The sequence below is a fragment of the Leuresthes tenuis genome, unplaced genomic scaffold (genome assembly GCF_036924035.1).
Source record: "Leuresthes tenuis unplaced genomic scaffold, fLeuTen1.0.hap1 SCAF_5, whole genome shotgun sequence".
Classification (NCBI taxonomy): domain Eukaryota; kingdom Metazoa; phylum Chordata; class Actinopteri; order Atheriniformes; family Atherinopsidae; genus Leuresthes; species Leuresthes tenuis.
This window is the reverse complement of record NW_027325359.1, coordinates 4,448,929-4,475,341: the sequence shown is the minus strand read 5'-3', so window position 1 is coordinate 4,475,341 and position 26,413 is coordinate 4,448,929. Positions and strand designations below refer to the sequence as shown.

Here is a 26,413-nt window from a genome sequence, read left to right as displayed (position 1 = left end):
ATCTTCAAAGAACATTTATTGATTACCCCAAGGGTTATCCTTGCTGTGTGTTTAGGGTACATGCTGATAAGTAGGCAGGAAATAGACTAATTTGTTGCCTGTTTCTTAAGCAACGAAAGGGCACATATGTCAGCTTAACTTAATGTGTTTTGATTTTTCTATGTTGTATTGAAGAAGGCTCAGTGAGTTGATGGAAAGTCTTCCTCGAAGGCCATTGTTCTCTTTTCTCACATTTTCATTAAGGAATATATTGAAATAGAAGTGATTTGTCAGACAGGTTAGACAGTTTGCATAAAGATGCTAAGAAGACATGGTAGATCGCACTTTTTGCTAAATTCAACTTAGTTCCTTCATTTGTTGTGTTTCTGTAGAATGAGAATGTTTTTTAGTTATATAGCAAAGTAATAGGATTTTATCACAAGTGACAATTTTCGCTTTAATTATACATGTAACGGATCATCACCACTCCGGAATGCTTGAATTTAATTTTGAGAAAGGTGTGAGAGTCTCAGTTTTGTTGCGTATTTTGTCCCTTCACTCATTAAACTGATTCAAGTGTACTTGGGTGCTCTCGTAATGCCCTAGTTTTTGAATGGGTTGTGTGTTCTCTTGTTTCTATTCAGACCGTTTTTACATGTAAGGAAAACTGTGCATGCAAAAAGGAAATTAAACTAATTAGTTTAGAGAGACTTATTGGGGGAGATCTTGAAAGTTATTTAGGAAAAGGCTTTGCCATTGGTTATCCAAAGACTCAAACTGGCTTATGCCTTCAAGGACCCATCTTCAATTGTTTTCTGTAGATGAGTATGTCTATTTATCTACAGAACTGAGTCAGAGCTTTAGTCCTGTTTTTTGTGCAGTTGATTGAATCTTTGCGGGTTGTTCCTGCATTGACAAACCACCTAGAGTATCTGGAAGCTGCATTATTAATGGATGGGCATTAAGGACACTCATTTAAGCTGCAAGCCACAACTATATGTGGAGTCTGTCTCTGCTGTGGTTCCGTGGATGAGAGATTGCGTTTCTGTTTTATCGAATAAGGGCATGCATGCCTGGGCCTGGTGCTGACGAATTGGAACCTCAGCAAATGGGTGTCATTTCCAAAGCCTTAATTACCGAATTAAACAAATTAATATGTGAGCATATAATTAAGGATTGATTACACTGATGCAGCTGTGTTCCTTTACAAATAGTGCAGCTGGGAGTTATTGATGTGGAGTTATCCATTAATCTTGGTGTCTAACTCAGTTGAGAGACCTGTTGTGAACAGGTGTGTAAAAAATAAACGGGTCTAAATAAATAAAGTAAATTGCTTGATATAAAATAAATGTGTGCTGGTGAGATGATCATACAAGATATTCACTGATCTGCTAATAAAGATAAAGTCTTTGAAACTCAGGTTTCTGAAAATGCGACCATATTCTTTACTGTGACACTAGAGGTACCAAAGGACTCAGACTCCGTAGTGGGGAAACAGCGGATGCTGGCAGAGCGCTCTGCAGGTTGGCATATAACCCTGCCGCAACCGAGTCCTCTGATCAGGTGGAGTTGAGGTAGTGGTGGATGTTTATGAGTACCTCTGAAGTCAGCTTTAACTCAGGACATACTTATATTGTTTTTCCATCTAAACTGAATATAAATGAATATAAAGAAAATTCTTGAATCCTTCTGTATTAAACCTTACTATTAAAGTGAAAGAGCAGTTTGGTATTTTTTGTGAATTATCTTTTCATTCCCAAAACTTGTTCCATCTGAAAGATTCAAATATACTGCCTTGCATGTTGGTTTAAGTTATAGGTTAAGGGCTCAGTGCGGTTGCAGTGAACTACATGCATGCTGGGGAGATGCACGCTCACTTTGTAAGTTGGATTCTTAAATGCATCTTAAAGTGAACAGCAGCATCTAAAAGTGACCCGTGAAGTTAGTGAATGGCAGATCTCCCCTCACACTATGGAAGAAGTTTTTTTTTTTTTATTTCATTCATCGTTTTGTTGCCCCCCTCAGATGGTTTAGTAGATTCCGTCTTTAAAAACGCTGGCGGCGGATGTGCAGTAATTCTATCATCATCTGTCTTTAGATAGTTTAATACTGTTGCACTTAAAGAGTTTCTCGTGTTTTTAAACTTTGTGATAGAGTCTGAAACCTAGTTTTATCACAAAAATTGGGCCAATATTTGAAATATAGAACGTTCCTTTCTTTGCTGTACCTCTCCCTTTGCTTCAGTCTCCTTTTGGCTGTTTTTGTAGATGATGTATGTATTTTATGTATTATGGATTATGTATTTGTATTTAGTATGATGATGATGATTCAAAAGGGAATAAAAAGCAACCAAAACAAATTGGGGCATATTTCCAAGTTGCACCAGTGCACGTCCTTTGAAAAACAAGTCGCACTGTCTCTAAGAATGATTGAATGATATGGTCACAGTCTGGAGCCCTGAAAAGTTTGCAAACTGTGTTGCAGAGAATGTGGAGCAAAATGATGAAGCGCCTCAAGTCTAAGTACCTGAGAGACATCCAGGTCTGCACTCAGAGCTGAAGGTTCCAGTTGTCTGCTTGATCTGAACTGACACAGCTGTATCTGTTGTTGCAGTGCTCCACACATAATGTTCACATGTTGCTTATTTAGTCCAATACAGCAAAAGCTTGTAAGCTGTGCACAGCTAATAATGTTGCAGAATACTGTTTCTGTTCTGCCTGTCAACACATGCACAGTGTGCATGCCTGTGTTAACACAGTGTGTGTGCAGCGTCTCTTTTGCCGCCTTTGAGCTGTACCTGAAAACTAAAATCTCCCAATTGTCTTTTCACCACATTAGCATGAGGGGGATATTGAGCAGGAGAGAAAGGCACAAAGTAGACAAACACACACAACCATATCTAAAGCTTTTTAGAGGCACAAAAAATAGGACAAAACTTCACATGAAGCCATGGAACTGTGGATAGATGAATTCATGAATGCGTAAATCAGGTCCCCATCCACGCAGTGGGGAATTGAGAATTCCAGCAAATGCTTGAGCAGTTCATCCCCAGATACAAGCAACCACAGTTTTTTTTTTTTTTTTCATGTATTCAGAGATCCCAAAAATCTAAACTTGAAAACTCATAGCACAGCACATCCTAGATAAACCACTCTATGCCTGCACACCTGATTTCTGGACTAACAGAGGAGCAGGCATCTTTATGTCCATTACTATTCAGTACATAACCAAGTCATGGGAGTGATGGTGTTGTGGCCTGAATACAGGAATCACGGCTAACAGTCTAATGCAGACTAGACTGAACCTTTAAGTTAAAAGGACTGAACCTGTATTTTAAAAGAAAGGCTAACATCACAGGGAACAGCGCTCCGACCAGTTCTGTTTAGGCCACAATTAACGGTCTTACAGTCAACAAAGCAATAAGTAACCTCAAGAGTTCCTCCAGTGATGTCAGATCTTAATAAAAACCATATCTGCCTGAATTAATTTACAAAAACGTTCACTGGCCTTGCAGAACCCCAGAACATAAATTCAGAAATAGTAAGTAAACTGTGTTTGCAGTTGTGAAAAGGGGAAATAGGATGGTCTGTGACTGTCTGTGTTGCTGTTAATATGAAATATCTTCACGTCTCAATAAATCTAATCAAAGTTAACAAACAAGCATCTTCACATAATTGTGGGGCATATTCATTCAGCTTAATTTGTCATGCTAAAACATAGGCTATTTGCTGCAGTGATACAAACAGTTCCTATTTTCCACACCTGATCTTGTTGTGAAGAGGAACTTAATTAACAAATTGTGGCGTTTGCTGGTCATAATATGCAGGCTCCACACACACACAGCAAAATGACTGGAGAGTCCCAGAAATAAAGGTTTGATTACGACAAGGAATGGAAAGAACTGGAAAGGTGACTCAGTTTATCTTCTGAATTTGAGTGGCAGGTGAACTTTTTAGTTTGATCAGATTCATCTCTGTCAGACTGAGAGAAATATAGTGGCTTCCTCTCTGCTCTCTGACATCATACATTACTATTCTACTGTTAGTCTCCACCATTCAATGGTTTTCTGTGTGCTGCTCTCCAAATCCCCACAGAGAGAGCGACATTGGGGAGAAGAAATAGTCTGACTTCTCATGAAGGGAGCAAAAATAAAATAATGATGGTTACTCAGTTTGAGGCACGGAGGGGCTTTTCCTCAGATGTTTGATGCATATAAGCCACTTACATAGCATCGTAGTGGTGGGCTCTGGCAAAGGGTTAGTGAGTGTTTCATCCTGATGCCTCAAAATAAAGCAAAAAAAGACCCACTCGGGTCTTTTTTTGTCGACTTCATAGCTCACAAGAAGCTTGTAACTCATACGGTGTTAAATACAGAACACTCAACGGCTACATTAAGCGTCCAGGTGATCTGTTCCTCTGAAAGCACCTTTTTCTGTTTGTTGTGATTATTTCTGTCTGGCAAATCATAGACATACAATTTGTGATAGACAAATTCTACCTGAACTACTACCCCCGTTTGCTTAGTTTCAACCGTAACAGTCACCGGTCGCTGAAAAGTTGGGACGTTGATGACAGTAGCGTCTTTCTAAAAACACATTCTCCACTTAGAGAGCTCGGCACGACCTCATGAAGAAGACGCTTGTGGACATATAGCGTATGTCCTTTTTTCCACCGTGAGGGTTAAACTCACATTGATTCCTACTGCTTTAATTAAGCCAAGATGCCACTGTGTTTTTTATTACTTTATATAATGCATAATATTGCAGACAATATACTTTATGTGTTAATCCTGATGGGCGCTAAACCTTTCTGCTCAGCGATATGAGAAGTTTGTGTTATTATTTTTATTAATGAAGCATTGATGTGAATGAGCAAGATATGATGTTCCAAAGGACATTGTCCAGCATATCTTTGCAACTTAGCAACTACTGCTGTTCGCCTTTTTGGTCCTCAAGAAGATGTTTGTCAGCTATTTCCCTCTGTGCCCTATACTTGACGTACGAGAAGATGTAAAGGCATGTGCAGGTAGAGAAAAGATGAGCAGCTGAGAGAAGTAAAACACTGAGGGAGTATGTAAAAACCACAGAGAAATGGGGGCATATTTCCTGTACAAGGCAAGTCAGATTTCTTATGGGATTTTTTTTCTTCTCTGTCATTGCCTCATTTTTATCTGCACAGCTTTCATTATTCAAACGAACTGCATTGTGAGCAAGATTTGCCTTCAAATTTTATCTCAACCTTGGTTTCCCATACTTAAAAGGTTAATCACTGAATGCGTTGGGACCAGCCTTATCTTCAGCCTCCAAGTACCAGCCTCCTCTTAGGCACTGACCCCCAATCATTCTATGCTTCCTCGGGCCTGACTGTCACACTTGGATTGAATGTGCACAAGCCGCACAACTGACCATCATGCTCGACTTCTTATCACTTAGACAGAGGCCATTGATTCCACTCTAGCTGAACAGAAAGATATGAGCATGGAGCCACAGACCTTCAGCCATGAGCTTTGTTGCTCTGTTGTCTGACTCTGATAAACATGTGGGGCCTCCTTACGCCTCCACTTGCCTGACCAGGCCTATTGTTAAAGAAGAGGGGATTAAATCAGGAAATGAGCACCAGAGCTCCTGTTCTGTTTCTTAACCAGGAGAAGAACAAAGCTGAACCGAAGCCAAGAGAGGACAGGCATTGTATGTGGGCTTTGATGTTTTGTTAGTGTGTGCATGCAGAAGACAATGTTGTTGTGATTGTGTTTGCAAGACAACCATCCATTATTTTGTCTGTATATATAGTATGAATCTGTGTGTCTTGGCAAGTTTTATCCCACTTGATCTAAAGCCAGATCCTGCTTCAACTCTGCTGTGCTCCTGTTCTCTCTCTGAGCTCAGACTTATTGTAGCCCAGCCTGCCAGGATAAATTGGGCCTTTCCCGTGGGTGGAAGGGGACCAGCTTTTCACTGTACTTTTAACAACATTGAACAGTCTGCCCATACTTATCTTTGGCCTTGAGTTCCAGGCTTGAATGATTGCCAGGGTGAAAATAGCTTACCTTTGTAAGTGACCATTTTATTTTACAGAATAATACTTGATTTTATGTTATTTTGTGTCCAACAGCATGTTACATAAGGAAATAAAATCTGCGACTTAAAGTTCTATAAATCCGTATGTGTAGTTACAAGTGATCTAAGCAATTACATGCTTTAATTTCTATAATTTTATTAACTACACATAAAACCGTGTTCAAACGTTACTCATGATCATTTTAAAGAATGAAGCCAATATTGTGAAAAGTACATTTCCCCTGAATTGGGTTTCCTCAATAGATTAATTTCTGCTTCTCTAACCAGCAGCTCCTCAGGAGTAGAGTAACATTTACATTCTTTTGTGCTAACACCAGAATCTGCAAACCACTGCACTCATAGTGTCAGTGCTTTTCTAATCTAACACCAGGATGAGTTCAACACAACCTGGGCAATGGAACAGTTTAACATAATAGAACAAACAAAGAACAGCTCTGTATGACATGACATAATATTTTACCAAACATCCATAAGCTTTGTTATTTCCTGGAGACACCCACTATTACAGCAACCAAATCAAGTAATACTTCCAAAGTATCTGTGTGTGTGTGCCAGTTTTGACTGTGATAAAGATTAGGTTTTTACACATCTTGGGTAATCCTGTCTTACTACGATCTCTGAGACTAATAGCACCCCTTCCCCTGAAGCTTCATTCACAGAAACTTATCATATACCGAAACTGTAGTTTTCAGTCGTTTTGGTTACCGATAGAAACATAATGATTTTCATTATCTTGTGTTGCTTGAGTACACATACTTTTAGTTAAGTTTGTTTTAAGATACTCTGTGTGCTATTATTTTCTAACAGAGTATGTGTTTTATTTGCAAAAGGAACATCCCTGCTGCTGACACATGCAGAAATGTGTTTACATTCATTTAAGGCTTGTAACTTACTAGTCAACAAGAAAAAATATATTATATGTTATTGTTGTCGGTGTGTCATTATTTTGGCACAGGTCTAAAAACCATGAAAACAGCAGCTATTAAACCATTGAAAATCAACTGTGGTCAAGTCAACCACCAGGGCTCTTTGAGACAAACGAATCAGGTAAATCTGCAGAGTGGCAGCCTGGAAAAGACTGATGGCTTAACTACCACTTATGTGGTCAATAAAAGTGACAGTTACACTGGAAACTCACTCCACTTAAAACAAGGAGCTATAACCATTCATTGGTTTGATCACCACGGTGTGTAGATGTGGGGACAGCTCCCTTTGGAGAACTGAAAAACGCACTGGCTGTCTAACTGAAGGCTATTTCACAAGATTATCGACATCTGTGACGACTGCAGCATGTAAGTTTACAGAAAGTTTTTCTTTAAGTACTTCCATCTTTCAGCCATTTATAGGCTTCTCTGACGGCATGGCACATTATTAGATTGATTTTGGAGCAAAACAAGTACCTTCCCTATTAGAGTGTTCAAGGTTTTCCGCTGAAATCCTTTTGTGCATGTTTTAATGAAAGAAATACATCAGTATGCTGTTTCCAGAGTTGGCATTCCAGCAATGTATATTTTAGATATGATAGCCCAAAGGTTAAGGTGTGTACTTCATGATTCTGTCCCATCTGTGGATCTCTTTGTCTCCATTCCTTCTTGTTATCTGTCTACCATCACAGCATACTGTCAAATTTACCCCAAAATAAAGTTTCCATTCCATTTGTGCCTCTCGTAAGAAGGAATTTCTAAACAGTCAAAACACAGGTAAATTATTGAACCAAATCAAATGATAACAATAAAAGAAAACACATTGCTCCAGATGAAAATCACTTCAAACAATGCTTGTGATGCAAAAGAAATATCTGAATGCTTTGAGGAGTTCATCAGATGAAGGCTGGCAGCGAGGCTGGCACTTACACTTCAATGGTATTAATGGTGAAAAACTCAAAATGAATGACTGAGAGGCACAAGAATGGAATGGCACCATCATGTAGATGAATAATCACAATGTGTGTGACAGAAGAGGTGGATATTAGAGAATTAGTCCAGTGACAGGAACAAACACCCTGCTTCCACATCCACTAAATAATTTAGATACTGTTTTAGATACTGTCTCCTTTGCTGTGTGCTTCAAAAAGACGTTTTTTTTTTCCCATATAACCTATTGCATCATTTGCTGATCACGACAGCCTAATTTCCTGGTGCATAAAATACCGCCTTTCATCCTATTTTTCAGTTAGATTGCTCTTAGCATTATTTACCCTTTTAGTTGACTCGGGTCTGTATCTGCCGTCTCATAAATTCCCCTTCCCCCGAGTGTGAAAGGATATCAAACTGCATTTTATCTTAATCTCGCACTGGTTTTGATTGTTCATCACAGTGCAAAGATGTATTTATGCATGCATTTACCACAATTTTTGTTTTTTCTTTCCCTTTTTTTGTCTTTCAACAGACACTTGACAGATCATTTTTCTCAGTTGATTATATTTCAACAGACAAAACTAGACCTGTGTTTTCACTTCACTTTCTCTTTCTCAGAAATGGCATCCAGAACTCGTCAGCATTTATTCCCAAATAGTCAGTTGTCCCATATCAACATCTAGTCACTGAGGCTGTCACATGAGTCAGTGTCTGCTCTGTGACTCCTATATGTCCTCCCTGCTGGCTGCTCTGTCAGTCAAGCTTGCAGGCTACAATTTATAATAGCCTCATGGCCCCAGGATGAGTCTCTATGCATGCACTAGGCTGGAATGGTACTCTCTACATCTGCATCTGTACTCTCTATCACACCAAGGCTTTATGCAAATGCCTTCTGTTTGTGAGCTCTGTTTTCGTCCAGTGTCAGGCTTTCGAACCACCTCTCAGCGCATTCTCAACTCACCTTTATGTAACTAAGAGCCGTCGCCATGGAGATTGCACCAGTCAGGTTTGATGGAAGGGGCTTGTCGTCAAAGCCCCTCAACAACCCTGAGCAACCCTCACCCTCCCTATTCTTCCTTTTACTGCAGGAAAAAATAGCCTACACTTCACAAGCACACTCCTTCACAAAAAGGTTCAGAATAAAAGAGATAGAGAAACATGAAATGCCCTTATATGTGCCTCAGCTGAAGCATGCAACATTTTACTGAAAGAACAATGAGTGACACCTTGTTGGCACGACACATACAAAATTTAAATTAACAGCCTTTTCACCAGCTAGTGTCAGAATTACAATCACACCTCAGAGTCTTTCTGCACTCTGCTACAGTGGCTGCTCTTTCTTTCTTTCTTTCTTACTGCTCTACATGTTCCTTCATCATGATAAACATTAAATCAAATATTTATTATTTATTTATTGAAACCACTGTTTCTGTTTTGTTAATTGCAAAAAAAGGTTTTACATTATGAATACTGCTAATATTAATAACATTCATGAGAACAGATTTTTTTCTTACCACATGTAAAGAGTGATAGCGCCCAGCCTAGACTGTCAAAAGAATGAAAGAAATGTCCAAAAGCAGATTGTGGTAGTTAGGCGGCGAGATCAGTCATATTTCGGATTATTAGATTGGATACTGAGCTGAAATTAAAAGAAAACAGTAACAAGGACGAAAAAAAAAATTATTGTTAGTCTGACCATAAGTTAGAAATCATACAAAGCGAAGGTTGATTTTGCAGTTGAGTCGAGTAACTATTCATGCATCAACTAGACTTAAATGTTCCTAGGCACTTTATGTTATTAATACAGCCAAATTCCCAATAAAGCTGGTCTCATTCGCACATTTTTCTGTTACTTTTTTTTTCCTTAGACAGCCACAAACATCAGAAACTGTGAATGAAAAGTATCCCATCATGATTATGTGTGAACTTATCAGTCAGTCAAAACATTTCTGGACTGTTATTCTGCTCAAATAAAATCCTGATTTTATAACGACGGTGTCATTTCACACAGTCAAGTATCTTAAAGATGTATGTGCAGTGAATTCAGCTATACTTACATGTACGATTAGGAGTCTTGTTTTCTCACACAGTCCACAGTGCCTCAGCATCAGACAAAACTTGATTCTTCTCTGATGCACGTGTACTGGGACAAGGTCAGTCGTTCAGTTAACTGACCCAGTCAAGCTATAACCATAGCTCACCTCAACTGTGCATGTAACCATGCTGGGTTTTCTGTGGGAGTTGTTATTTTCAAGGTGTGTAGGGACAGAGTGAGGAGTTCTGGAAACATTGTTCTCTGTTTCAGATCCAAGCCAGCCAGGATGTTATCTTTGAAGTACTGCAAAGCTATGTTCCCACCAGAATGGCTGTGAGTGCCACAAGATTGTAGTCCTTTAGACGGACACTGCAAACATTTTAGGTACAAGGATGGCAGTGGCTGCCTTTAAGCATGTAGGGCCACTCTTGTGCCTGTGATATGTTGGAATTGTCAGTGTTAACATCGGGCTAACTGATTGGTGTCTGTTTTCATGGATGTCATTGCGCCTTGCGGCTTTACTTGCATTCACTCTCAGCAGTATTCTTCTCACGCCTGCTGTGGATTCTCATAGTCAGAGGTCAGCTTGGAGGTGGTATAGATTCAGCTGGTAACTCGCTGTTCAAGAGATCAGAGTATGTGGAAAATGTGCTTAACCCAATGGACAACGTAGTATTTGGCACATGCTCCTGCTTTTGTATTCTGTATTGCTCTGAATAGCTTTCCACACATCTGCTGTTCTTAAAGTTTCTCCCCAGTCTTTGCTGATGTCTGCTTTTTGCATTTTGGATGCCAATGTTTAGTCTTGCTCATTTATGCTTGATAACCACAAAACAACTTTTTTTGGCACTGGAAGGAGCCTTTCACACACCTTTTTTTCTTTCTCCTCTTCTGTGGATGTTCTCCTGGTCTTAAAGTCATCCATTAACTCTAACTCACCTCCCCTCCACTTCTCTTGCCGCCTATAGTGAGCTGTGGCTGAGCGTTATGGTGGGGGTTTGATAGTAGCAGGCAATGGAGCGAACAAGTTATTACAGAACAGGCAAATAGAGGCTCGATGAAGCATGAAAACCTTCCTTTCCCTTAAGCGCCACTTACACACACAGGCACACATACGTGGGAATATACAAGACAGAGGAAGGCGGAAATGGGGACACAAAAAAACATGCAAACATGTAGAATATGAGTATGGGGCATTTTTCAATTTTTTCTTCCAAGAATCCATTAAGGCATGAACAAGGTCTTACAGATACTCAGCCTGCACAATAATTCCTTCATATTCCATGCAAGCTGATACAAATAGACGAACATATAACAGACACAGAGTACATGACAGGCCACAGCGAAAGACCAGGATGACACTGTGAAGAATGAATATTAACTGCCAAAGGGATCTGGAAAAGTACTGTAAGCTTTGTTTTGTAGTGTGGTTTGACAGAGAGGCTTTCAATCAGTGTTTAACGTTCCAACAAAGGAGAGGTTTGTCAGCAGTAAAGGTTTATAAAAACACAAATGCTAGACAGATGGCTGTAAGGATGATCAGATACTTGAAGTACAGCATGCATGCCCCTAAGATCATAATAGAGCAAGACTTTTTTTCTTTTTTTAAATTGCCAGATATTTCAAGCTGTCATGTGCTGTTATACAACCAGACGATTGTGTCCTGTAATCCGAGAGTTAATGTGCGTTTACAGCAAAGAAATTAAGCTTTCCCTTTTTCGGTTAAATAATTGCATGAAGTCGGTTTTTCAAAAAGCTTTGGCTGTTCAAGTAGGTCAGAGTGATTAAGTATTTACTTTGCTGCAAATGGTTTGTGGAATCCAACACCCGCTCACTGAGGACAAACTTTGGTCAACAGTCACACAACAAATATTTTCTATTGTCTTATAGATACAATATACTTTAGTGCCTGTATCGAAAGCCATTTGTCAGAGCGGCCTGAGTAAGCACCACACATTTTGAATGCAATGCTGAACACTTGTGAGATTGGTCTGGAGGTAAGGCATGGAGGAACTGTATCTATATATCTGTGAAGCTTGTATCTTAATGAAATGTGTTACAGTATCACACTGTCAGCATCATGTAGCTGAATCATTGCCATTGCAAAAAAAATAAATAGATAAATAAGATTTTTCTGTTTTCTGGAGAGGAAGAAAATGTACAGTATCTGCAGCTGCACGTTCTTGTTAACACAATTAAACATCTCATCTTCCCACCTGCTCATCCATTTTCCGTTGTTGTGCATTAAAGAAATTACCAAACTGGCGGATGCGAGCAAGAAGGGTAACTGCTTGCCGTGGATTCAACCGAGTGATTGTGTTATATTCCAGATGCAGAGTTAAGTTTATTTGTAAGTATAAAGTGGGTCAGAGATTCAGTAAATGGCAGGACAGTTTCAGTTTTATAATCCTTTTTTAGCTTTGTTTATTGAGACCATATGCACCACAGTCACTTTATGAGTTTGTTTTTCACCCTCTAGATGCCACTGTACTGGAAAGTGGAGCCTGGAAAGTGTAAAGGCATGAGTGCACCAAACAACCCACAAGTCGCTGTTAATGGTTTCCCTGCACATTTTTAATCAGATTTCTCCACCATGTGGTATGGCTTTAAAGAGCTCACTCTGGATCAGGATGAAAGCGTTGTTGGGACTGTATAAGGATCTAAAAGTGTGTGAGAGTCTGAATGTGTGGGTGTGTGTTAATGTGTTTGAACTTTTATTTCTGATTAACTAAACAGGTATGCTCATGGATGCATTTTCCAAAACGGCGTGTTTGAAGAGACTCTACATATATGCCATGTGTGTGCATTTGTTTGTGGGTGTTTGAAGCCAGATGGCATGCTGCCCTTCTCACTCTCCTCCACCCATTGCACTCCCTCACTGCACTTTGTATGTAGCCAAGTAAAAATGTGATTTGCCTGCCCCCTAGTGGTTCACTTCTCCTATCCTGTTGCTTAAATCACACCAAAACATGTCCCAGAGTAATCGATGGACAAGCTTGTCCCTTATTTTTCACCTTGTTCTACCACTCCGTCATCATGGGTGTTACTGTGGCAATGCAGCTTTCAAATAAGCCATCAGACCCACACCTGCAGTTAGTATCAGAGAAGGACGGCATATTAGCAACTGAATGAATCTGTCTGTGACTTAATGTAGTAAACCCTGAAATACTGAAACCAGAGGAAGATTATTTCCCCACCCTCCACCCTCATACTACTCGGTACTCAGAGCAGAGACTTTGTGAATGTGAAATGAGTCGTCAGTGCAAAGAGAAAGTACAGCACATCTGTTCAGCCCCTATCTCTTCCCCCTGGAATGAGCCAGAGGATGGGTGTCTCCATTGCCTTTATTCAGAGGTGTTTTAAGTGAGGCAATTAAGATATGCTGAGTCTTTTAATAGCCCACTCTCTTTTCATTTTATTTTGCTCATTTATCTTTGGATGAGCGTAGTCGGACATTGGTTAGTTAGCATACTCAATGGCAGGTAGCCAATCAGGACAAAAGAGCTGGCCCCATTGACAAAACAGAGCTTGTATCTCGGCAACCCAACAGCCGGTCTGCTGTTGATCTACAGCACAGTTTGATTAAAAGCGGACAAAAGAGTTCCTCGGAGCTTGTATTAATCACTGCATGCTCAATAGCCCATTGTGCACCAACAGTGTCCCTCACTTTGCTTCAGTAGCCACAAACATGTTACTGTGTTGTGGACATGCATGAATGCAGCAGTATTCTGTCTCATCTTGTGCTGTGGCATTTCTCAGTGGGTTTCTGCTTTGATTGAATTCTAGTTTATGCATATTCTGGTGAGTTTGATGTGAAAGCTTCCTTGCTTTTTGATCATAGGCTTTGCTCCAGTACAATGCAGAGTTCACTCAAGGCTCTTTGGCTGTAATGTAGAATGACTGGTTTAAACATACAAACTCATCTCAAACCTTTGACTAAAACCCCACCCTCAAGTCTGTTGATACACTGAGACATTCAAGAGGTTTTACTATAATAAATTACATTTATCTGTGTTTGTCTAACTACACACTGTAACTGCCTCAATGTTCCCCTGTTGGAAAGTTTAAGTGAAACCTCCTGTAAAGTCACTTTTCTGGCTCAGGAAAAGAATCTCCCCAGCCCCAAGCTCAAAATCTAGCACGGCTGCCCCTTTCATAGAAAGCTGTAATAGCTGCAATAATAAACAGGTTAATAACTGTTAATCAGTTGCACACAAAGTAACTTCTATCAGTGAGCACGTTGCTGCGGTGTTTCTTTGTGCAAACTACGGCACAATTCACTATTATCAATTTGTATATGTACACCAATAATTGTTAGATCGGTTAGTGAACAAAGCCTATTTTGTTTTCAGAATTGTAACTGGAACTCAGGCTAGATGACTAGGATGTGATTCAAGCACCAAGTTCCAACTTTAAAGGTGAATGGGTTAAGTGATGATTGAAGTGGTCGCCCCCTTTTTTTGCTTTGTTTGGGTGCATACACAAGGTGTGCCACGTTACAGGGTACAAACCTTGCTTCATTGGCAGCTTCTTTCCAAAGAAATTGCTGCCCTGGAGAGCCTGAACAACTTATTCGCACAGGTTCTTCTATTACTTTCTGAATTTACATTTACATGATGCTAGTGGCTTAGTTTGGCAATCCTAAAACTAAAAATGATCCGCAGCCTTGCACACTGCCATTTTGGATCGATCAACTGATCAGTCAGAGTAAAATGCGCTCTTTAGAATGGAGCTTTAAAGACAGAAGCTGACAAGAGGCTATGCTGTAATGTACTTTGAGAAAAATAATGTTTTCTTCTTAACATTAAAACATAAAGTAAAAGCCTATTCATGATAGACCCATAATATTGGGTCGATGAAATTGCATCAATCAAAACATTACAAAATTATATGTTATATACAAAATTATATTCTATGGTTTACATTTATTTTGGATACGTTTATCTAAGAGAAGATTCCAGTGATCAGTATTCCAGTGATACCAATTGATCACATTGTCCTTTTTACCTGATAATGCCTCATTATGAGGAGCCTGAAACACTCATAACCCTACTCAATTTTTGACCCATTGGCTGCGTCATGGCACCACATGCAGGAGAATTGCCAGAGCTATTGAAAAAAATCTGATTGTGAGTCATCGCAAAGATGGGAGAGGCAGTGCTTTCATTGCTCCTTTCATTTTGCACAAAAGTAGGAAAGAAACAGAAGCCATTGCCAGGTTCATAGATAGATATGCTGACTGAAAGGAGCATAGAGCACGGCTCTGCCTATTAATCTACCCCTGGTAATAGATTTAAGGCTAATTTGGAACAGATGTGTCTAGTTAGGTTTCAGGAGAATGTCAGCACATAATATTTGAAATTAACACTACCCATATGCTTATATTTTCTTCCTCTCTTTATGGACATGCCTTTTTTTAGCTCTATCCTCTTTCAGCTCTTTTTTTTTTCTGTGACCACGTTGTGCTCCTATAATTCTTCTATAAGTCTTGTACAAAGGTAAAACAGGCACAACAGAAAGTGCTCAACTATTTCAGAGGGAGAAAGCAGGGAAAGGGGGTAGGGTAATGGAAACAAAGTACAAGACAAAGTGGAGACAGTTTGGAAGACAGATTCGATAGGGGTATTTTTTTGTCTGATTGTTTTGTGCTGTTGCCAAGCATTCTCGTGAGAGCTTAATCCAAGTCGAGTGCAGTTGTTGTGTATCATAAAGGCAAGGTGCATGTCATCTCCATGACAGTACATGAGGAGAGCACAGTGAAATAGCAGGTGGAGAGGATAGAAGGGAAGCTAATGGTAGAGAGAGATAGGAGACAGAGGAGAAACAAGAGGGAGATCTGAATGCACTGGGAGAGGTGGAGTGTGAGGGGAGCACAGGGGAGAGTATGAGATACAGAGAAATGTGGGGAGAAGGCACTCTGATGTAATTAAAGTGGTCTATCTGAAAGGCGGTGCCTTACCCCTCTCCCCAAGCCTCCACATATGGAAGGTTTATGAGTTTATGACTACAGTATAGATGCAGTGTAAGAGGTTCCAGAACCACTGGGAGAACTGCAGAGAGGTTATTAATGTGGGAGTAAGCACATCTGTGCAGCCCCATTTAAACATGCACTTAGAGATGAGGGAACTGAATATTTAAACTACATTTCACCACTTAATATCTTACTTTTAGATAAATAATGACCCTGTTTACATAAAGTTATTTCCATGCATATATCATGTGTTTTATACCTTTAGCAAAATACTTCAAACATTAACCGTGTATTGCTCACTTAGTATTTATCATCTAGCAACTGCAGTGGTACCTTGTTGGTTGTATTTATTCCTGGTTGTAGATGGTTGATTTCACCCTGATTGAAGGCAAGCAATGCAAAAGGTTTTTAGAACTGCAGTATTTAGAATCCCACACAGAGCTTTTATGAAGCTAAATGGGAAATTTCTTGGACTTGGCCATCAGCGTCCAAGCGGCTTCGCTATTTTTTCGACAACACTTTCACCTTTCATGTGACTTGTGACAAGAAAGAGCAACTTGCTATGAACTTTGACGTTCAACTTAGATAATTTCCATCAAATGAATCTGTGCAAACATTTGAAGCGCTAGTAGTAAAGACAAAGATTTATGATATGATAGTTTTTCTGTAGAATAAATTTGTTAAAGTTCTAGTAAGCAAAATAAAACTAATCGAAATTTTGATGATAGCATCCCTTTACCAGGTTTTAACACTTTTACCCGGGGCAGAGCATGTCGGTGCAGCAGCAGAATTCATTTAGGACTAAGTTGTGAAAGTGTGAAAATGTGAATGTCTGAGGTGCCAAAAATTATAACGATTGCACCAAAGAACAAAGCAGAGTATATTCCTGTTCCTTTTTTTTCCCTTAAACACTGCATTGTAGATCAGCTCATCCATCCAAGACTTTGATATGCAAAAATCACTCTACACAAATTGAATTTTCAGGTGGCTAACAACACAAGCAAGTGATCTAACAAATGGGCAAAGTGTAAACGCTCCTGTAAGCTGTGTGAGTGTGATTAGTTGCAATGATAGTTTTTAGTTCAAACAAGAGAGGGCTCAAGCTTAAGGCAAAAACTTGAGCTTTACCAAAGATGATACAACAAAAGACCAAGTAAGCAAACCAAAAACACAGGAAAGAGGACAAGGCTGGATGCAAAGTACAAAAAAAGTCTAAACAAGGGCTGACTATGAATGCTGCCAGGTTGAAAGAGGGCATGAAACAGCAATGATACACTTACAAACTCACAACTGAAAGAGATGGAGACAAGACCCAAGTAAAAGCAAACAAAAAACTATATCATCAAACTGTATGGGGAAAAAAAAACTTCTATATTAGGACTATTTCCTTGTAATCAGAATTACTGTTGATATTGTCAGAGCACCTAGTCTATCTTTACATGTAATGCTCCTTCCACCTTTTGCACAGTTACTTCAAATGAAAGCAAAAGCAAAAAAAGAAAATTTGGTGAAACACTGAATCCAGAACTCAATCATACTCTCTGCAGGAGAGCAGAAATGTACAGGACCACTCTCCTCAGGCTGAAAGGGAGGCTGCTTCGGTCTCTTCTTTTTTTGCTCCCTGTCTTTTCATCTCCCGCATGATTTGCAACAGCCTTTCAGGGCTCTATCATGAATGTTCCGGGGACGCTCCCATTGTTGAAGTTATAGCATTACGAGTTCTTTTGTATGTGTTTCTCTCTGCTCCCAGAGGACTGCACTGAACCCTGATAGGCAGCATAAGTTGGCATCAGTGGGATCCTTTTATTTGGGGTTCTTTTTTTCTACTAGTTAAGTATGGAAATAATTCTTCTTTGTTTTCATCTTTCTCTGCTGACAGTCCAGTCCATAATTAATTGGTAGCGTGAAGGACTGGCAATTTTAAATCACAAGAGGGAGGGGGGTGTTGTTTTATTGGCTGGTGCCTCGTTCGGGCAGCAGTCGGGTGGAGCATCTGAATTAGATTAGATTTAATTAAGGCAAAGCATGGGGCCCCTGAATACACACTGGTAAATAACAGGGCTGTATGCCAGACTGGTTGTTGTTAGGAATTCAACGTTATGTGTGAGCACACTTACACACACAGTGCAGAAGCTCCCTCGGGTCTCCAAGGTCAGGTAGACAAAGGAAGAATTCAGCATGGTGTCAAAAAGAAAAAGGATAACAAGTAAAAGAAAATATATTGGGAAGAAAAAAAATCCCTCTAGGTTATTCACACAGTAGTCTGGTGAAAAATAGGAGCTTTAATACCTTTTTTTTTAAGTAGTAGTTTGAAAGTTAAGGGATACAAACTTTTTTTCTATCAGTCTGCAGGGTAAATGGAGGACTGCGACATCCAGTTTGCTTAGCTTATCTCAGTGACTGGGCACAGCTAGCTTGGCTCGATCTAAAGTGAAAATTCGCAACAACTGGATTAATTAGCATCAGGTAAGTTATTTGATTGGATATTGTGTTTAAAAATAGGATGTGGTTCAGAAAAAAGTAATCATTTCCCTTTCCCAAATCTGCAACAAGTTGCTGGCATTGAATTCAAATTTTAGATTAATTTTTAAAAGGAATCATAACAGTTGTCATTTTCAACATTTTATATGTAGTCTCCATACTGTGTTGAAATTATTTTGTATATAGTTGCACTCTGTGGCAAAGTGTTCACTCCAAACTTTTTGGGGGAAATGAGGTTGTGCAATGCATATTGTGAATTCTAAGGCATAAAACACTAAAATTGTTCTTTCAGCTTCAGTTTAGTTAGTAAGGTTTTGCGGATCAGAACAACTAGTTGTCATGTGTGGGTCACATCGATTGACTTTTTAAATGGAGAGCTCCACAGCTCTACCTCGTAAATGTGGGCAGAATCTCAATGCTGGGCTTAACACAATATCCCCCAAGAGCCTGTAAGTCTGTATAAGCCTTGAATACTTCAAAAAGCTCCAAATTGGCTTGCCTGCTTTGCTGTTTTTTTAGGATCTAATCCTTACAGATGGAAGTATTTTCAGAATATTGATTCAACCTGGAGATATTTGGTAATGGTCATTTACTGGCAAGTTTTCTGGGCAATATCATCAGCTGTCTGTTTGATGGCCAGTGGACAAAGATGGTTTTACTTCTGAGAATGTCCAGCTTTAATTCAGATAATCTTTAAAGGAGCAACAAGGAAACCTGGAACGGAGAACATAGAAAGTAGTCTGTTGAGTTTTTTATTAGGAACACAGACGTTTGATGTTCACAGTCCCTTGAGGCACAAGTGTAACTTGAACTGAAACAGCAAGTGTAAAACACTTTTTAGTAGCTCATTCCTCATTAGCACATCCTTTCTGCAGCTCAGTAATAAATAGGATTTCTTCCCTTCTCTCTTCCTCTCTTCTTAATACAACAGTGCTTTCAGCTGATAAGCTGAAACGCCATTTACATGAGCCCCATCCCAAGTGCCTTATTGAAATTCTCACACTGTGATATCAGTCAGCGGAAATATTTAAGTGCTATTCCCTCATCCTAACTGTAATATTAAGCTGCAGTGCTCTCTGGCATTACAGCTGTCCTTTTCCTCATTTTAAGCATTAGGTTGGCTTGCTTTGCGTTTGTTAGTAGCCACAGCTCTCATTGTGAGCGTTAAGTTCCCTGGACTGCAGTACTGCAGTTTGCAGACTCCTTTCCCTGTGACAAACATGCTAATGTGTGACGGCCCTGGTTTTCCTTTTGCCTTCTTTCATCTTTAATGAAGAGCAATTTAAGTCACATTTTATCTAAAAATGCTCTTAGCCATTTTGCCGTCACAAAGAACCATTTCGTCTTTCTGTTCTTTTTCTTTCTTGCAGACTAAAAGAAGGAATTCTCTGCTTTTTAACTGGGGCTTCAGAATTAACCTCTGCACTGCTACATGACAGTTGATTTGTCCTCATTGTTTCATGGAGGTCCTTGGGAGAGTCTGGTTGCTGTTATATTTTGTATAGCTTAAACTCCAAGAGAGGCTGCTGCTCTCAGAATGTGTTTCTTAAATACTTTTATGTAGCTCATTCCCCATGAAAACAATTTACTGCTCAATATTCACGCCTGTCTCCATCACTTCTTTCTCCGTTCCCCCTGGCTCTGCAACTCTACAGCTCATCTTCCTGTGTCCTCATCCTCCTTCTCTAAATCTTTCCTTCCTCCTTTCCCTGCGGTTTGTCCGCTGCCATCACTTATCCTCCCTGTCCCCCATCTGACTACATTATCCATCCTCAATTTGCTCTCCCTCCCCTCTCCCTTACAGAAACTCCTGGCCAGGACTTTGTGACACTGGACTATCGTCTTCGGTACTACCCCAGCATCACCTATGCCGTCATTGGCAGCGCTGTCATCTTCGTCCTGGTGGTGGCTCTGCTGGCCTTGGTCCTTCATCACCAGAGGAAACGGAGCGTCCTGTTGCCAAGAGGTGTAAGAGGGAGCTCGCATAACCACCATCACCACCAGCCCCTCCTCTTGTCCCGTCTGGTCATCCTGGACCGAGGCCACGTACGTGCCGGAGGTCCGGGTCTCTCCCCCAGCTCTCCTATTGCGGCAGGCCAGTACAACTCATCAACTCAAGCGCTGCAGTTCCTGTCTGGAACGCCTTATCCCTCCACACTCTCCATGGACTCACCTCCATCATACTCAGAAGCTGTACTGGATGCCAGGTGAAGGGAATTATTATTCTACCAGCTGTGTAGACGTTTTCTAATCTTTTTCCTGTAGCACTTTATCTGCATTGCAAAAAATAGCAACAAACCGAATGGCAATAGAAGAAAGAGTGGTGCTGAAAGTTGCCTGTCAATGTACTTGACAGTACATTGACAGGCAACTTTCAGCACCACAACATACGGGGGTCAGTTTTTACGAATCAAAAGAAGTAAGTTTCCTTTTAAAATCTGCTCAGATGAAAGAAAGCAGAAAGTGGAAAACATTTGTTCAAGTGAGATATTACTCTAAAGTACTTGTTTGGATATCTTGGTGAAAGCGATCACTTTTTTCTGTTACAGAATATCAAATTTGGGCTTATTTATAACAAGAAGCAAAAATCTTACAATGTTAGATGTTTGCATAGATAAATTACTCAGTTGCATTATTGTCTTATACGTGAGTATATCACCTGTTTTTTCTGTTTCCATAGTCGACCTCCCTGGTTCGATCTCCCTCCTCCTCCCTACCTCGCAGATGGAGACCTTCCTTCAGATGGCGAGCTTCCTCAATATGATGGTCCACATGATCCTGTGAGCCCCCCAGCATCTCATCTGTCTGCACCCTCCACATCCATAACTGTGGCCTCAGGCAAGCAGCAGAGCGTCAGCCCCAGAGAAGACGCAGACCAACTGTAGCCGCTTTCTTGCAGACTGGTAAAACTGAGAGCCTACAGGACTCAAGAATCAGGCTGTAGAGCCATGTGAGACTATAGGAAAGACAAAGGACCTAGTTGAAGAAATTCATTGAGCAGTGAAAGACTTTAAAATGTCCTCAACTGGCTGCCTACACATCAGCTTGCTGAAGCACCAGTCTGGGCCCAGCACCTGCTGGTAGACTGAGATAGTGTGATGGCTCCCCCTGCTGGTATGATGTCGACATTACAACATAGTCTGTTACATTTTCATCGGTTGATTAGGAATACGTTCAACTCAGTTGAACTGTGCCCCAGTTGAAGAAAGAGTGTGGATGATACCTACCAGTGACCATGAGCTGTATCTCCAAAGATGGAAATGGTAATCAGTCTCTCATCAACATATGTGATAACTTGGAGGGCTTAGTTTAAGTAATGCAGCAATTTCTAAAACTCCCATCTGTGCTTTTATTTTCACATCTCCAAGAATTTCCTAAAAACATTGTGAACTGAATTGTAAAACAACCAAATATCAGATTCAATGAGACCTGTTTTTGAGACATTTGAGACATTTTTTAGAATTAAACAGACAACCATGAAAAGCAGCAGCAGTGATTGATGTGAAATTAACTAATGATTTGGCAAGACAAACGTAATATTCTGCTGCCTTTAAGTAGGAATATAAACTAAAACATGAACATGAAGGTTGTTTCTCTCATTCATTGTTTGTATCATTTGATTGAAATTCCAGATTAACATGTGAAAAGGACCATTGAGATGTTCCTAACTGATGCAAAGTTTTTACCTTGATTTTGTTTTAATCATTCCTCGAAGCATAAGAGCCACAGCTGTTGGCTAAAATCACATTTCTTTTTATGTGTATCTGAAGACCAATAATTCTCCTAGGTGAAGACAAACAAAAGATACAAAGGATCTTATAGAGGCCTTATTCTGTGCTGGTGCCTATAAGAATGTTAGTATCTCTGGGCACAAACTGCTTGTTTAAAGCCAACAAGAACAGCAGCCTGATATGAGATTAACCTGTAAGTTTATAGACAAAGTATATTTTTTTCTTTTAAAATTTCAAAATGGTGTATATAACTACAGCTGTGTGTCATTTGTAAAGGAAAAAAATCCTCCTCAGTAGTGTTAGACTGGACTGAGTTACTGATGTAATGCAAATCTGAAGGATCTGTGTTTGTTCTTTTGTGGTGTGTTTAACACTGTACATGTGACATAGGCAGGCTAAGAAATCTATTTAAAGTAAACCGCTACTTAGTGTTTTAAGGTGAGAGATGAATTTGTAAAAACAAAATGATGCAGGTGCAGAAATAAAAGAAAAAAACAAAACACAATCGAACCAAAGATGATAATCATTACCCCTTTCTCAATATATTATCTTCCAAAGGAACAATTGTGTGTTTGTGCTGTCATTGTAAGAACACGTTGAGTTTTACAGGAATCACGCTGTTTGCTGTAAAACTGGAAAACATGTCTCTTGACAAATTTACATCAGTGTTTATATCTTGGTTTTGATTTGAAGAGCAATTACTGTCAAGTTAATCTTCTCTGATTTTTTTGCCACATATTTGTGAATTTGTCCACAATGATCTAGTAAGTAATACAAATTTTTGACTCTGATCTCAGTGTCTGACTCTTCCTGGTAATCTGTTATAAGACTTTTACGCCTTTTTGTACAAATGCCTTCTGAGGTCATACAGAGGCTCAAGGGGGGAGCAAAGTAAAAATAATATATCAACATGTAATAAATATCCATGTTACTGTCATTTAGTTTATTTGAACGGCTACATGTAGAAAAATAGAGACTCAGTCTAATTGAATAATACTATATCAGTCATCAAAGAGGAAAGTATGTTGTTGCAGCATCAACATTTGATTTAAATAAACCTTTTTTTGTAAATACGCACAGGTTAATTTTGAACAAATTTGGTCCAAGTTCTTGAAGTGCAAAGTAAGACGTTCATATTTCGATCACACAACTTTATTAGGGTAAAAAGCACAATATTTCCCCCTCAGCTGCTGTGGTAAACTGTGTTCAAGTGCAGCACTTGAATGAATTGTTATGATGTCAGAGATTCTGACAGATTTCTATTTAAAGTAAAAACATTTATAGGGAAAGTTTGTGAGTCCAAAAGTATTCATTTTTTCACTCCAGTCACTGATGTTGCAATTGAGTGGCTGTTGAATATGGCCATGCAGTTCTGCAGTTCCATCAATAGATGTCACCGTGTCACTACGAAACAGGAAGTTGAGCAAAGCTTTGCTTGATTTCCAAGCTGCTCTGTCCTGTCACATTGTTGGATTATTTTTGTGTTGTGCACATGTTTCAATTTATTCTTGTATCTTTTTCTTTGTCACACTTTTTACATTATTTGTGAACACACTTTTTTTTTATGTTAGTTTTCAAACTTAAATTTGACGTTTAGGATTCATGGCAACTATCTACATGCATCAGACAGAATATAGCGAATACATAAATATTATCTCGGCAGCTCCCCACCATTTTCATTGTAATATCCTCCCAACACCCTGCATCTCATCTTGTTGTTCCACCCCAATATCCGCATCACATTATGTCACATTAGATAACATGATACCATCTTTGACAGCACTTGCCCATCCCCACTCCTGCCCTTCCCTGTCCTTTACCTGCCCATCCCTTCCTACTAACCTTTCATCCCAGTTTGCTCATCGTTTATCTTCACACCCTCACACATCCCTCATTTTCATTCCGCTCGCCCCTCCCTTTCCAATTTTAGCCGCTTTTCTCCTGACACCCCATTCTCCGTTACCTCATCTTAAACTCTGATGGTGGAGGCCCATGTTTGCGTAGTCCAAGCTCTTAGCTACACAGAGTTTAATTAAAAGCCTACACACTTCTCTCGTCTTGTCTGTCCCAGTCCCTTTCTTTATGGCAGCTGGTGAATTGGGCGGACGATAGTTCTATGTACACTGCACAACACCGTGTTAATTGATCAGTCATGTTAGATTGTCATTAAGGTATGTAACTTCAGTGGACCGGTGGGCTTTAATGCAGAGAAAAGTGAGGAAAATGTTAATAATGATGACGTGGGTAGTAAAACTGGTATTTTGATTGACAGGTTATTGGTTATAATAGCGAAAAGAATGCTGACATTAATGTTCCTCTTGATGTGGCAAAATTATTGTTAACAGACAACCTGGCTGTTGTCCAAGGATATGGAAGATAGGTACTAGTTTTTCTCTCTTGGGAGTCTTTGATTTTGCATTTCTGTTGCCGTTAGCTATTGGATATGACGCAAGCCTTTAATTATTTCAACTAGTGTTGAGTGAGACTAAGGCTACAGTATATTTAAATCGTTGGTGTTGTTTCTCTTTAGGAACAAAGGAAGAGCAATGAAACTCACGCAGGGATATAAATATAGTTTAAGACACATAAGTGTCCACGTAAACAGTTCACTTTGATTTGACTCATGCAGCTCTCTCAAGGCCTCTCACACACATATAAACCAACACACACTTTTACTTGGCTGTTGTGCCGTTGCTCCAGTGAACTGAGATAAGACCCAGTGTTTTCACATGTAAATGGTGTGAGCATGAAGGGATAGGAGGGTGTATTGTTAGCATGGAGCAGCTCTGAGGAGCTCTGCTGAGGGTTTGGCCAGCGCAGCTCTTATCAGATGAAGAGCAGGCCTCTGAGCGAAGGAGGGGTCGGCGAGGCACAAGGGCTGCGTAGGGTTGAGGGGGCCAACAGGAGAATAGAACAGCTGGCGGAGTCACGCGTGCAACCCCAAAAACACACAGAGCCCAGACACGCTGAGCACGGTGGGAATCTCCTCAACTAAGAGATTCACAAACACACGGTCTCTTGTGTTATTATCAGCCACCAGCCAGCAAGGCTGAGCACATAATCACACACACAGCAGCCGCAGCAGGAATAAAAAGGAGCATTTCACACAATCATGGATATACATACTCACAAAACAATCGCTGTCGACAATCACAAATTCAGATTTCCATACAGGCGTCTTTCCACATCATTAGACTTCAAACAAACAGAGAAAAAAGGACTACGATCACCTCAGAGCATAGATAACTAAAATTAACATTCAGAAAGTGATGTTTTTCATTAAATGTGAACCTAATTTCCTCTACCATCTGACTTCAAATTCCTCATCTTAGTGTTGTACATGCAGGAGCATGAATCCTAGAATGGAACAGATATTGTGCATGTGTTTGTCTTTCTCATCTATGAGTTTAAAGTGGTTTTCCCATGTTAAATTAAGATTATCAATACATATTTGGCACACCAGACAAAGATATAAAAGTTAACTCCTTAAAATTGGACACAATTTTTTAAAGAGATTTAGGGGATAAAGGGGTTTTGATATGTCGTCTTTTTTACGAGAACAACATGAAAAACAACAATCTGAAATGTATGATCTTTACTGCATAACTTTAACTATTTCTCTCTCTCTCTATATATATATATATATATATATATATATATGTATGCATATATATGCAAAAGTCAGACAAGCATTAGCAGCTGAAACAGTAACACTTCCCTGCCTAAGAAAAGACCGGGGTGTTGGCTCTTGTCCTTTCCATTCAGGCCAGTGTTAAACACACAAACTAGCATGCTAATGGTTAATCCCTAAGGACCAGCCACCTTTGTCCCAGTCCTAAGAGGATGTCTCTCTCTGGGCACTGGGTGACAGCCACCAGCCTGCCTGCTTTGGACAACCAGCATGCTGCCAGACACTCATCTCAGCCCTCTAGAGGGATGCCAGCAGGTTGCCAGGTCCTGTTTGGTATGTGATGGGCAGAAGATTGACGTCTGTCCTGATTTTCTCTTTGTTTCTGACCAGTCTTTAATGCAAAAGGAGGAGGTTAGCAATCTTTCTTGGTGAGAGGGAAGTGAAAGTGTGACGTAGGGGCGTTTTGTTATGCAGCAGGTGGTCTGTATGGATCAACAAAAAGCTCCAGTTAATCTGATGGACTACAGTAGGAATATTATAAGATACTTTTACTGCTGGACCTAAAGCTCCATTCTGTGACCTCGACAGCAATCTAAAGCACCTCAAACAACATTTGAAAAAAACAAATAATTGGACTATCAGATAAAAGATG

At 39.8% G+C, this 26,413-nt stretch overlaps 1 protein-coding gene across 1 annotated transcript in view; it reads left to right on the top strand.

Annotated features, from left to right (window-relative positions):
• Positions 1-22,921, top strand: part of ldlrad3 (low density lipoprotein receptor class A domain containing 3) — a 78,776-nt gene extending 55,855 nt beyond the window's left edge. Inside the window, exons 5-6 of the mRNA XM_072385544.1 lie at positions 20,204-20,606; positions 21,080-22,921. Of these exons, the coding sequence (XP_072241645.1) occupies positions 20,204-20,606; positions 21,080-21,284 (608 nt within the window). The 3' untranslated portion in view covers positions 21,285-22,921. The remainder of the gene's footprint in view (positions 1-20,203; positions 20,607-21,079) is intronic.
• Positions 22,922-26,413: the final 3,492 nt, after the last annotated feature.